Source organism: Phyllostomus discolor, chromosome 8 (genome assembly GCF_004126475.2).
Source record: "Phyllostomus discolor isolate MPI-MPIP mPhyDis1 chromosome 8, mPhyDis1.pri.v3, whole genome shotgun sequence".
NCBI classification, from domain to species: Eukaryota; Metazoa; Chordata; class Mammalia; order Chiroptera; family Phyllostomidae; genus Phyllostomus; species Phyllostomus discolor.
In genome coordinates, this window is record NC_040910.2 from 71,713,098 (window position 1) to 71,723,847 (window position 10,750).

The following is a 10,750-nucleotide window of genomic DNA, read 5'->3' on the forward strand; positions in this document are numbered from 1 at the left end:
AATAGGTCAGTTCCTCCCATGCACCACTTTATGGTGTCTGTGTCCCTCTCCTTGTGCGGAGATTTCTTTATTTCACTTTTTTCCCTAATTTGACTATGAGAACTTGAAGGGAAGAGATTGTATCATTCACCTTTGTACCCCTAGCCCTAAGCATTGCATTTGGCATGGTAGGTATTTATAAATATTTTCTATGAAGGAGCAAATGAACAAAACTTGCTTTGACTCCTATCTTCTCTTTTATTTTTAGAGTCAAGACAGGGAGACCAGCATTTTCTTGGGAAATGCTAAGAAAACCACTCACCGTATAGAAAAGAAATAACCATTTAACCCTTTTTTGTAGCATTCACATCTTATAACTGGTGTAGTTCTACTGAGAACTCACCAGAACAATGAAGTCCTTTGACCTTGAGGCACCTAAATACAGTCGAATGACAAAGGCGAAGTGGTGCTGAAGGGTCTAGTCAGGTTCCTCCAAGTCACAATAGTAGCAATGGGGATTGACACATGTCATGTTCCAGGTCCCATTCGAGGTCCCTTATTAATATATGTATATGCAGTGACTCATTTAATCCTCACATAGACTCTATCATGCAGCTACTATTGTAATCTCCATTTTAGAGATGAGGAGAGGAAACTGAGGCACAGAGTCACTTACAATAATACAGCTAAGTGGAAGTCTACCTTGGGACTCCATTCTCCCACCCTCAGTGCTATATTAGCTCCATGAACAAACCTTGAAAGGTGCTGAGGATAGCTTCAGAGAATTCCCAGACCCAGAGGGCCCAGTCTTATCTTTGATTGCCTTGCATGTTCGCTTCACCCCGGAGAGGGAGGGTTTTGTTTCAGTTGACTACATTCAGTTTGGAACAGAGTCTTCACCACCCATCTCAGAAAGTGGGTTCCCTGCGCAACCAGGATCTGCTGGTTCCACCCCCCAGGTGCCTTTCACAACAGGAACCCAGGCTAGGAAAACCAGTGAGACCACTTTTCTAGGGTGTATTTGGCAGGACCTTCAACCTATCCAGGATAAGCAGAAGGCATGACGTATGCAAAAATTCAGGAGTGAGAAAAAGACAGGCATGTCCATGGAGATGGTGAGACACTGGAGGACGGAAGGGTGTGTGAGAAAGGGGAGGGAAAAGGAATGGAAAAGGATTCTGGGTCCATGTTTGGTTGCAAAAGTCCTTATACCCAAAGCAGAGAAATTAGATTCTTTTTCTCCTGTAAAGAGTGAAGAGCCATCAAAGGTCATGCTGTATTTGTATTTGTTAGGTTTACAGTTTCTCACTACTTAAGAAGCTGTCAGTTTGGTTGTTTTTTTTTTTTTTCTTCTTTTCTTTAGTTGCAGGTGCTTCTCAACAATTAGGAAATACTGCCATCATGTGGCTTCTGGTGATACATGCTCCACACTGTAATTTGCCAAATTTTCTGATATTGTTTAATAATGAAATCAAAGAACACATTTCTTGATCCAAATAGCTGAAGTAAAGCAATGGTGACCTTAATTCTAATGTAAAAAAGGATACTTTTAAAAAGAGATGTTATTTATTTTCAGAGAGCAGAGAAAGGAGGGAGAAAGAGAGGGAAAGAAACATTGATGTATGGGAGAAACATCAATTACTTGCTTCTTACACCCCCCGAACTGGGAACCTGGTCTGCAACCCAGCCATATGCCCCAACCGGGAATTCAACTGGCGACCTTTCTATTTCCAGGCCGGCGCTCAATCCACTGAGTCACACCAGCCAGGGCAAAAGGATGCTTTCACTAAAAAGTTTTACACAGCAAAGGAAACCATCAACAAAATAAAAAGACAACCCATGGAATGGAAGAACCTATCTCCAATGACACATCTGCTAAAGGGTTAATGTCCAAAATTTATGAAGAACACATACAACTTAATACACACAAAAAATCCCCAGACAGTCCAATTAAAAAATGGGCAGAGAACCTGAATAAACATTTCTCCAAAGAGGAAATACAGATGGTCAATAGACATATGAAAAGATGCTCAACATCAACAATCATCAGAGAAATGCAAATTAAAAACACAATGAGCTATCACCTCACAACTGTCAGAATGGCTACCATCAATAAATCACAAATAAATTTTGGCAAGGGTATGGAGAAAAGGGACCCTTGTGCACTGCTGGTGGTAATGCAGATTGGTGCAGCCAATGAAAAACAGCATGGAGTTTCCTCAAAAAATTAAAAATGGAACTGCCTTTTGACCCAGCAATCCCACTTCTGGGAATATATACAAAGAAACAAACAAAAAAAACCCTAATCTGAAAGAATATATACACCCCTATGTTCACAGCAGCATTATTTATAATAGACAAGATCTGGAAACTGCCCAAGTGCCCATCAGTAGATGAGTAGATAAGAAAAAAAAGAAGCTGTGGTATATTTACACAATGGGATACAGCTCACCATAAAAAAGAAGGAAATCTTATCTTTTGCAAGAATATAGATGGTCCTGGAGATTATTATGCTGAGTGAAATAAGCCAGGCAGAGAAAGACAAATACTATGTGATCTCATTCATATGTGGAATCTAATGAACAAAATAAACTGATGAACAAAACAGAAACAGAGGCATGGACACATGGACAGACTGCCAGCTGTCCCAGGACAGCGGGTTGGAGGGTCGGAGGAAAGAAGGTGAAGGGATTAAGCCCCGCCCCCCCATATATATGTCACACATAGACAGAGACAACACTGTGGTGACAGCCAGAGGGAAAGAGGAGTGGCAGTAGGTGGAGATAGGCCATGGGGGGATGAATGGGGACAAAGAGAGGCTTTGCTTTGGGTGATGGGTGCACAATGTTGAACTGTACACTTGAAACCTGGGTGGTTTCTGAATCAATGTCACACCAATAAATTCAATTTTTAAAAAGCTGTGGTACATATATATAATGGCATATTACTTGACCATAGAAAAAAATGAAATCATACCATGAATGACAGCATAGATGGACTTAAAGGGCATTATGCTAAATGAAATAAGTCAATCAGAGAAAGACAAATATCATATGATTTCACTTATATGTGAAATATAAAGAACAATATAACAAAAACCAAACCAAAACAAAATGCAAACAGAGAGCAGACTGACGGTTGCCAGAGGGGAGGGGGTTGGGGGACTGGGTGGAGAAGGTGAAGGGGTGGAGAAGTACAGATTGGTACTTACGGAATAGCCACAGGGATGTAAAGTACAGCATAGGGAATGTATTCAATAATATCGTACTATGTGTGGTATCAAGGGGGTACTGGAAGTATCATCAACAACAATTCGTAAAGTGCAATATATGATTGTTTAACCACTAAGCTATACACCTGAAACTAATACAAAATAATATTGAATGTAAAAATACATTTTGATTAAATGAAGAAAATCTATACATTGCTTAAAATTGCCCAAAGTACATTAAAGTTACTCTAACTTAAAAAATGTAAAAGGATACTTTTAATAAAGTGTTTCAAGAAATAAATACCTGGGTTCAATTCTTAGATTTCTTACTTTGTTTTTAATATTCTAATCTCTAAATCTCTAGTGATTCTGATTGCAAAGGTCCTTTCTGTCCTTCCAGTGCCTCCTATCTTAGAATCATAAATTCTCTGGCCCTGAAAAGACTGCCATTTCCAGGCCATTTTGGCATCAAACTTTCTCCAGGCCATGTCCCTCCACTATGGCAGATTCTAGTTCAGTCCTAGGTCCATTCTCCTTGTATGGTCCCACAGTTGGACAGACCCAAAATTCAAATATGTATTTCCAACCACCTTTTAGCTGGGTGGTTTTGGGCAAGTCACCTAACCTCTGGAAGTTTCCAATTTCTTCATCTAAAAAATGAGGGTGACATTGTCTTCACAGGGATATTGTGAGGGTGAAGAGATGACATGTGTGAAAGTGCCAGGCACATTACGCCTCCTCAGAATAAGGGAGTCCCTCTTCCTTCCCCTAAGTCCCTGAGGACACATCATTGTTGAGCACACAACAAGAACTCAGGGGAGGTCTGCGATTAGAGAATCAAGATTTACCCCTGGTCTTCCAGCAACATTTTCTGAAAACAAAACTACTCATCCCCTCAGCCCTTGGGGGGAACCACCGGGTTCAACGCATTGCTACCGACCTCGGACTTGCGGGGGGATTGCGATCCACCAATCGCCTCCACGAGCGGCAGGCAGCAGGGGCGTGGCTGTGGGTAGGCGCCTTTGGCATTCATTCCTTGCCCGTGGGGGGGGGGGGGGGGGGGGGGGGGGCTTGGCATGCCTGCGTTTGTGTGCCTGTGTATATAATTTAATCCCCGTGGGACTTAGTGTCTGGGCTCACCCTCGGCTGGGCTGATTGGCTGTCTCAGCTAGCCCCCGCCCTCCCCACCACAGCGTCCCAGGTGGCTCAGGCCCCGCGGTGATCTCTGTTTACCGAGAAAGCCTGCCCAAGTGGGGCTCCGTCTCTGCACTCTCCTCTCTGAGGTTCCCGCCCGCCTAGGAAGCGGAGAGAAACCAGGCTGAGCCATTCCTCGCTTTCTTCCCCATCGCCTGGAGAGGTCAGGTAAGGGGTGTGGGGGGAGAGGGGGAGTTCCAAGCCAGGGGTATCCCCGTCACCCCGTCCCGGTACCTTGCAGGTGGCTCTCAGGTAACTCGCACCCACCCAGGAGTTCCATGCCTAGGCCCAGCTCCGGCTCCCTCAGCCCCCGCCCTATCGTGCTCGGGGTGACGTGCCCTCTCCCTGGGAAAGCAGCCAGAAGCTGGATCTCAGGTCCCTGGAGGAGGCACAGACATGGAGACTTCACTCACAGGTGCTCCTTTCTCCCTCAGGTGGCGATGGCCCCTACGCCCGTCGGAACCCCAGACGGGGGCTGGGGCTGGGTGGTGGCAGCTGCAACCTTCACGGTGAACGGGCTCTCCTACGGGCTGTTACGTTCCCTGGGCCTTGCCCTTCCTGATCTCGCCGAGCACTTTGACCGAACCTCTCAGGACACAGCGTGGGTCAGCGCCCTGGCTCTAGCCGTGCAGCAGGCAGCCAGTGAGGGACCCCCACCCCGAGGTGGGGGGCGGGAACCAGGGTGGAGGGGCCCTGAGTTTAGCAGTGGGGGAAACACCTGATTACCAGATAACCTGAGAAAGGACGATGGGCATCACCACGTTCTAGAAGAGTGTGTTGAGGCTGAAAGGAGGAGCTACGAGGCTGGGGGAGACGCGTTTTGGTCCAGGCAAACAGCCAATGAGAAGTGTTGGAGTAAGTCGGGGAGGCAGGGGCGTATCTTTTATTGACCCCACCTCCTTCTAGGCCCAGTGGGCAGCGCCCTGAGCACCCGCTGGGGAGCGCGCCCAGTGGTGATGGTTGGGGGCATCCTCACCTCGCTTGGTTTCGTCTTTTCGGCTTTCGCTGGCAGTCTGCTGCACCTCTACCTTGGCCTGGGCGTCCTCGCTGGTGAGGGGAGAGGATGCTTCGGTCCTAAAGGGGTGATGGGAGCTTCTTGTGGGTGGGGGGCCTCCTCTGAGGAGCAGGTCTGGGATTTCTGGGCCGGGCCTTCCAGTCCCTGTCCTCACCCGGTCTTATCCATTCGAAGGCTCCGGCTGGGCCTTGGTGTTCGCCCCTGCCCTCGGAACCGTCTCGCGTTACTTCTCCCGCCGTCGAGTCTTTGCCGTGGGTCTGGCACTCATGGGCAACGGAGCCTCTTCACTGCTCCTGGCACCTGCCTTGCAGCTCCTCCTGGATACTTTCGGCTGGCGGGGCGCCTTGCTCCTCCTTGGCGCCATTACCCTCCACCTCACTCCCTGTGGTGCCCTGCTGCGACCCCTGGAACTCCCTGGCGACCCCCCGGCCCCACCCCGCGGCCCCCTAGCTGCCCTGGGCCTGGATCTCTTTGCACACCGAGCTTTCTTAGTTTTTGCTCTGGGCACCGTCCTGATTGCGGGCGGTTACTTCGTCCCCTACGTGCATTTGGCTCCTCATGCTTTGGACCGGGGCCTGGGAGGGTATAGGGCCGCACTGGTGGTGGCGGTGGCTGCAGTGGCGGACGCAAGCGCCCGGCTAGTCTGCGGATGGTTGGCAGACCAGGGCTGGGTGCCCCTCCCGCGACTGCTGGCGGTGTTTGGGGCTCTGACAGGGTTGGGGCTGCTGGCTGTGGGGCTGGTGCCAGTGGTGGGGAGTGAAGAGGGTTGGGGGGGCTCCCTGCTAGCTGTGGCTGGGGCCTACGGGCTGAGCGCCGGCTGCTTCACCCCGCTGGTTTTCGGAGTGCTCCCGGGGCTAGTGGGCATCGGAGGTGTTGTACAGGCCACGGGGCTGGTGATGATGCTGATGAGCCTCGGTGGGCTTCTGGGCCCTCCACTGTCAGGTAAGGGCCTGAGCCAACAGATCCACCAACCACCATCCCCCCTGCCCCTGGGGTTCGAGGCATCTAAATTCCTATCCTCTTCCTCTCAGGCTTCCTAAGGGATGAGACCGGAGATTTCACTGCCTCCTTCCTCGTGTGCGGCTCTCTGGTCCTTTCTGGCAGCTTCATCTACATGGGGCTGCCTGGGGCTGTGCCCTCCTGCAGTCGAGCCTCCCCTCCAGCCACCCCTCCCCCTGAAAGGGGGGAGTTGCTCCCCATTCCTCAAGTTGCCCTGCTCTCCTCAGGAGCCCCTCACTCCACACAGGAAGCCACTTGTTGACCATTTTCTTTTGGTGTAAGCCCCTCCCCCAATAAAAAAATTTTTCATTTTTCCTGCAAGCTCCCATTGTTAGCCATTTGAAGACACTGAAAACTTTGTACTTAAGATATTCAAGACTGATTGAAAGAAAACAGGATCCCACTAAGCCCTGGGAGATGGGGAGGGTATCTGCCTGTCTAGCCAGTCCATTTCTCTTTGCCCAAGTTGTTGCCACCGTAACAGGAATCTCTCAGAAGTTGTCTGCCTGTCAGCTTCAATTTGTCTGGGGGAGAGGGAGGCTCAGAGTGCTATCTGCCTCGTCCTTACTTCCTTTGCTCAAACTCTTCCCTGTATCTCAATCTCCTTCTACTGGCCAGAGGTAAATACAAGAATCCCAGATCCAGACTTAAGCTCTCTCAGCTTCAGCTTCCCTACCAAACTACCCCTCCCCCCACACACACACCATGTCCCCACCATTCTCTTAATTTCTTTTCTAAGTCACAGGGGAGAGTCACAAAGGAAGGAGGTCAGTGGGCGAATGGAAGGAACTGTGGTCCAGAGAGCAGAAACCAGGGTTAAAACGCTCTGAGTCACCGGAGCTCCTGGACACCTCCCCTCCACCACCCAGCCATGATCACGTCCAAGCATATGGGCTCCAGCTCTTTCTGAGGTTCTGATCATTATTCAGTCTTCAGATTCAGTTTTATTTCAAAGGAGCATCCCCCTTTCCAAAATATCTGTCTTCAGAGAAGAAACTTAGCAGGCAACCCTAAAGATCACTTGTAAAACATAGTAAGTTTGGCCTTTGATTTTCACAGTTGATTCACAGCTCAGTGGAACAGGCTGAACTCCTGGATCCTGCAGAAAAGGTGGGAGCACAGCAGAGATAGGAGTCCTCAACTAAATACGGAGGGTTGGCACACACATCGCAGGAGCCCCAGGCCTGCTGTGGTGCAAAATAGACCAAGATGCTTAAGGCACTGTGGTTCTGTGGGTACCAACATGGGGCAGGAGGAGAAGACCTGGAGCTGCCAACCTCTGACTGTCTGGGTCTAACAGCCAGCCTCTTTTTGGAGTTCAGTCCTCTTCCAGCCCTTCCTTGGGCAGGGGGACTTTGGCATCCAGTGCCACTGTGACAAGGTTCTGGGGCTTGGAGGTACGAGCTGAGAAGCAGAAGAAGTGGGGCAGAGTGATGAGAACTCCACTCCCTGCAAGAAGGAAGGCCCCAGCCACCACAAAAGAAGCTGTGTAGTTGCCTGTCACATCCCGGAGGTAGCCTACGTCCAAGACAGAAAAAGAATACACATGAGTGATTTATTTCCTGGGACTGAGGACTCAGACATATTTTTTGGTGGAGGGAAGATAATCCTTAACCCATCACCTTGGAAGAGTTAGAACTCCCAAAATAGGAATGGATGAGCTTGAGAACTCTGGTTTCCGAAGGGCTTCATATGGTAATTTCAGTCACCTTCCTGCCTTCAGAAAGGACCTCCAAATCAGACAGTGGGGATTTGTGGATCCACAGCGAGTCAGGCACATCTGTGCCTTTCCTTCTGGCACCTGTGGCCCTCCCACCTATACCTTTAGTTAATAGTTAAGAAAAAATGTTAAGGTCTGGAGGTTCTGGTGTGTGGAGACTGGAGAACTTTGACCGCATGGCTGAGACACCTGAATTTGGGCCAAATGGGCCAAGGGAGGGGGCAAACAGTGACATATTATATCTAGCCAGGTCCAGCCAAGTTCTCTGAAAACCCAAGCTGCAGGTATCCTGCCAAGGATTCCATATAGCTCATTTTAGTCTTTCCACAGCCCCAGTTTCTTTGCCCCATGGACCCACTTCAGGGCTGCTATGATTGGCTATACAGGCCATGTAGTATACCATATCAGAGGACAGTATTTACATCTACTATAAGGTGAATAGTCCCCTCCCCAAATGGTAAGACATGGCATCCCTGGGCCACCTGGAAACCTCATTCTCCCCTTACCTGACAGAGGAGCCCCCAGCAGTCCCCCGATGCTTTCTACCATCTGCAGCAGTCCCAGGCCACAGTATATCCTTCCAGTCCCTACCAGTTCAGGCAGCATGGAGAAGGCCACTGGGGTCAGGGCCCCTGATGTAAAGCCATAGGCCACGGCCAGAGCCACCAGGGCTGTGGGAGCCCGAGCCACAGGGAACAGGGCCAATGACAACCCAGTCAGGGTGGTCCAGAGCATCAGGAGTCGTGCCACAGGCCCTGGGACAGCATCCCCTAGCCACCCAGAAACCACACGTCCCACAAGGTCAGAAATAGCAACCACTGAGAGTAGGAAGGCAGCAGGCAGTGGATCCCAGTCCAGGTCCTGGACATGGGCCACCAGGTGCACATAGGGAATGAAGTAGCCAGTGTTGATCAGGGTGAGGGCAACAGTATAACGGAGGAAGGGGCCATGATGGAGGAGGGAGGCTAGTTGGGCCCCAGGGCCACCCATGGCAGGGTCCTCAGTGAGGGAGAGTGGCCGGAGGAGAGCACCACAGGCCACCAGGTGGAGGGAGAGGGCAGACACCAGCAATAGGGCTCCCCGCCATGCATAGTGGCTGATCAGCCATTGGAAGAGTGGGGCAAAAGCAAAGGAGGAGAGGCCCACGCCCGTTAGTGCCAGTCCCATGGCCAGGGATCGCAGGCGAGAGAAGTAACGTGACAGGCAGGCCAGGGTTGGAGTGAAGGTCAAGGCCCAGCCAGAGCCTGTCCAAAAGAAAAAAAAAAGGAGAAGAAGAAATGGTGGTTGGGGACTTGGAGGGATCTCAGGGCGCCCAGTAATCCCAGCATTGCCCAGCAGCAGAATGTAGCACAGGCCTGGTTACAATCCTAATTTTGATACTTTGTACTTTCTAGTGTTTTGACTTTACTCAATCCCCCAGCCTCAATCTCCTCATCTGCAAAATGGGAGTAATATATTTTATGGTACTGTAGAAGTTTAGAGATAGTGTTTCTTAAAGCAACTAGCCCAGAATTTTGGAGTTAGACCTAGGCTCTACCATTTCTGGCTGTGTGATTTTCATTTTCCAAGTTCCATAAGCTTCTAAAACCTTGCTTCATGTATAAATCAGATACCTATTTCACTGTCACAATACCTGACACAACTTCACTGTATGTAATTCTTCCTTCTATGCTCCAGTCCCACTAGCCCTGGGCTTGCATATTCTGGACACAGTATCTCTGTATGTCCTAATTGCCTGACCAAGTTTATCCGTTTAGTCATTCCTCTTCATTTCCTTCAGGATACAGGTGCTATTCAAAACTTTCTCTCAGCTTCTCCCTAAGCCTTTTAGAAGGATCAGGAGGAAGATGATAGTCCAGAGGCCAAAAAAGCAGGCATTGAATTTTCCTACCCCCTGCTCAGGGTCTCACCTGAAAGCAGTCCAATACTCAGATACAGATGAGTCAAGGAGGTAGCAAAGGAGGCGAGCAACATGCCCAGCGCTGCCAAGATGCCCCCAGACATCACCACGGGCCTTGGCCCAAACTTCGTGCTCAGGGCACTGCCCACTGGGCCTGGGGAAGAGGAAAGAGTTCTGTGAGAAGACATCAGGCATCCTTCTCCAGCATCTCCCCCACCCCCATCCTCCCCCTTTACTGTCCCCGTATTACCCCTCCCTTCAGAGCGTCTTAGGACACCGGACCCAGGCGCAGCACTCACTCCCTAACTGCTGCACTGCGATTCCTATAGAGGTGACCCAGGAGACGCGTGCTGCCTGCTCCTCAAAAGCCTCCACAAACTCCACGAAGAAGATACCGAAGGAGCGGAGTACCCCGAACACCAGTGCCGACTGGAAGAATGCTGAAAGCACCACCATCCACCCCCAGCCCCCGTCGGGGGGCTCGGCCCTACGTGCCATCTGGGGAGTAACAGAGCTGCGGCCACTCAGAGCCCCAGTGGGAGCAAGGCTCAGAATGCTCCACCTCTGCCCACCAGAGGGAACGCTCCGGGCTGTGTGGGGGCTGGGAACGGCGGTAAAGAGGAGGGTACTGACGAGGGCTTGAAAGCTGCCAGAGAAGCTGCGTGAGGCGCCTGCGCCTTTCTCCTAGGCTGGGGGCGGGGTTGGATATTGGTTGCGAGAACCCGCTAAGGT

The 10,750-nt window shown here is 50.4% G+C and overlaps 2 protein-coding genes across 8 annotated transcripts; one reads left to right on the forward strand and one right to left on the reverse strand.

Annotated features, from left to right (window-relative positions):
• The first annotated feature begins 4,371 nt into the window (after positions 1-4,371).
• SLC16A11 (solute carrier family 16 member 11) lies at positions 4,372-6,898 on the forward strand. 5 transcript variants are annotated; one of them, XM_036033156.1, is made up of 5 exons: positions 4,372-4,552; positions 4,656-4,799; positions 5,291-5,434; positions 5,574-6,341; positions 6,431-6,898. In XM_036033156.1, the coding sequence occupies exons 2-5, from the start codon at positions 4,781-4,783 to the stop codon at positions 6,658-6,660; spliced, it is 1,161 nt and encodes a 386-aa protein (XP_035889049.1). In that variant the 5' UTR covers positions 4,372-4,552; positions 4,656-4,780; the 3' UTR covers positions 6,661-6,898. The 5 variants fall into 5 exon arrangements, with proteins under 5 accessions (XP_035889049.1, XP_028390253.1, XP_035889051.1 ...); XM_028534452.2 differs by lacking the exon at positions 4,656-4,799 and adding an exon at positions 4,819-5,026 and having other exon boundaries at positions 4,373-4,552; XM_036033158.1 differs by lacking the exon at positions 4,656-4,799 and adding an exon at positions 4,819-4,893 and having other exon boundaries at positions 4,373-4,552.
• Positions 6,899-7,301: 403 nt separating this feature from the next.
• SLC16A13 (solute carrier family 16 member 13) lies at positions 7,302-10,709 on the reverse strand. Of its 3 annotated transcripts, none has more exons than XM_036033160.1 (4): positions 10,514-10,709; positions 10,029-10,172; positions 8,625-9,362; positions 7,302-7,916 (listed from the first exon to the last, which is right to left on the reverse strand). In XM_036033160.1, exons 2-4 carry the CDS (start codon positions 10,120-10,122, stop codon positions 7,717-7,719), a joined length of 1,032 nt encoding a protein of 343 aa, XP_035889053.1. In that variant the 5' UTR covers positions 10,123-10,172; positions 10,514-10,709; the 3' UTR covers positions 7,302-7,716. The 3 variants fall into 3 exon arrangements, with proteins under 3 accessions (XP_035889053.1, XP_035889052.1, XP_028390348.1); XM_036033159.1 differs by having other exon boundaries at positions 7,302-7,802; positions 10,318-10,709; XM_028534547.2 differs by having other exon boundaries at positions 10,318-10,709.
• Between the last annotated feature and the right edge of the window lie 41 nt (positions 10,710-10,750).

Bases quoted from the DNA above. Each gene is read 5' to 3' on its own strand.
- SLC16A11 (XM_028534452.2), top strand. From the start codon at position 4,825: ATGGCCCCTACGCCCGTCGGAACCCCAGACGGGGGCTGGGGCTGGGTG. The intron at 5,027-5,290 runs GTGAGGGACCCC...ACCTCCTTCTAG, and splicing joins AGCCGTGCAGCAGGCAGCCA to GCCCAGTGGGCAGCGCCCTG. The intron at 6,342-6,430 runs GTAAGGGCCTGA...TCTTCCTCTCAG, and splicing joins TCTGGGCCCTCCACTGTCAG to GCTTCCTAAGGGATGAGACC.
- SLC16A13 (XM_028534547.2), bottom strand. From the start codon at position 10,516: ATGGCACGTAGGGCCGAGCCCCCCGACGGGGGCTGGGGGTGGATGGTG. The intron at 10,173-10,317 runs GTGAGTGCTGCG...CCTCTTCCCCAG, and splicing joins CGCAGTGCAGCAGTTAGGGA to GCCCAGTGGGCAGTGCCCTG. The intron at 7,917-8,624 runs GTAAGGGGAGAA...TCTTGGACGTAG, and splicing joins GCTGGGGGCTCCTCTGTCAG to GCTACCTCCGGGATGTGACA.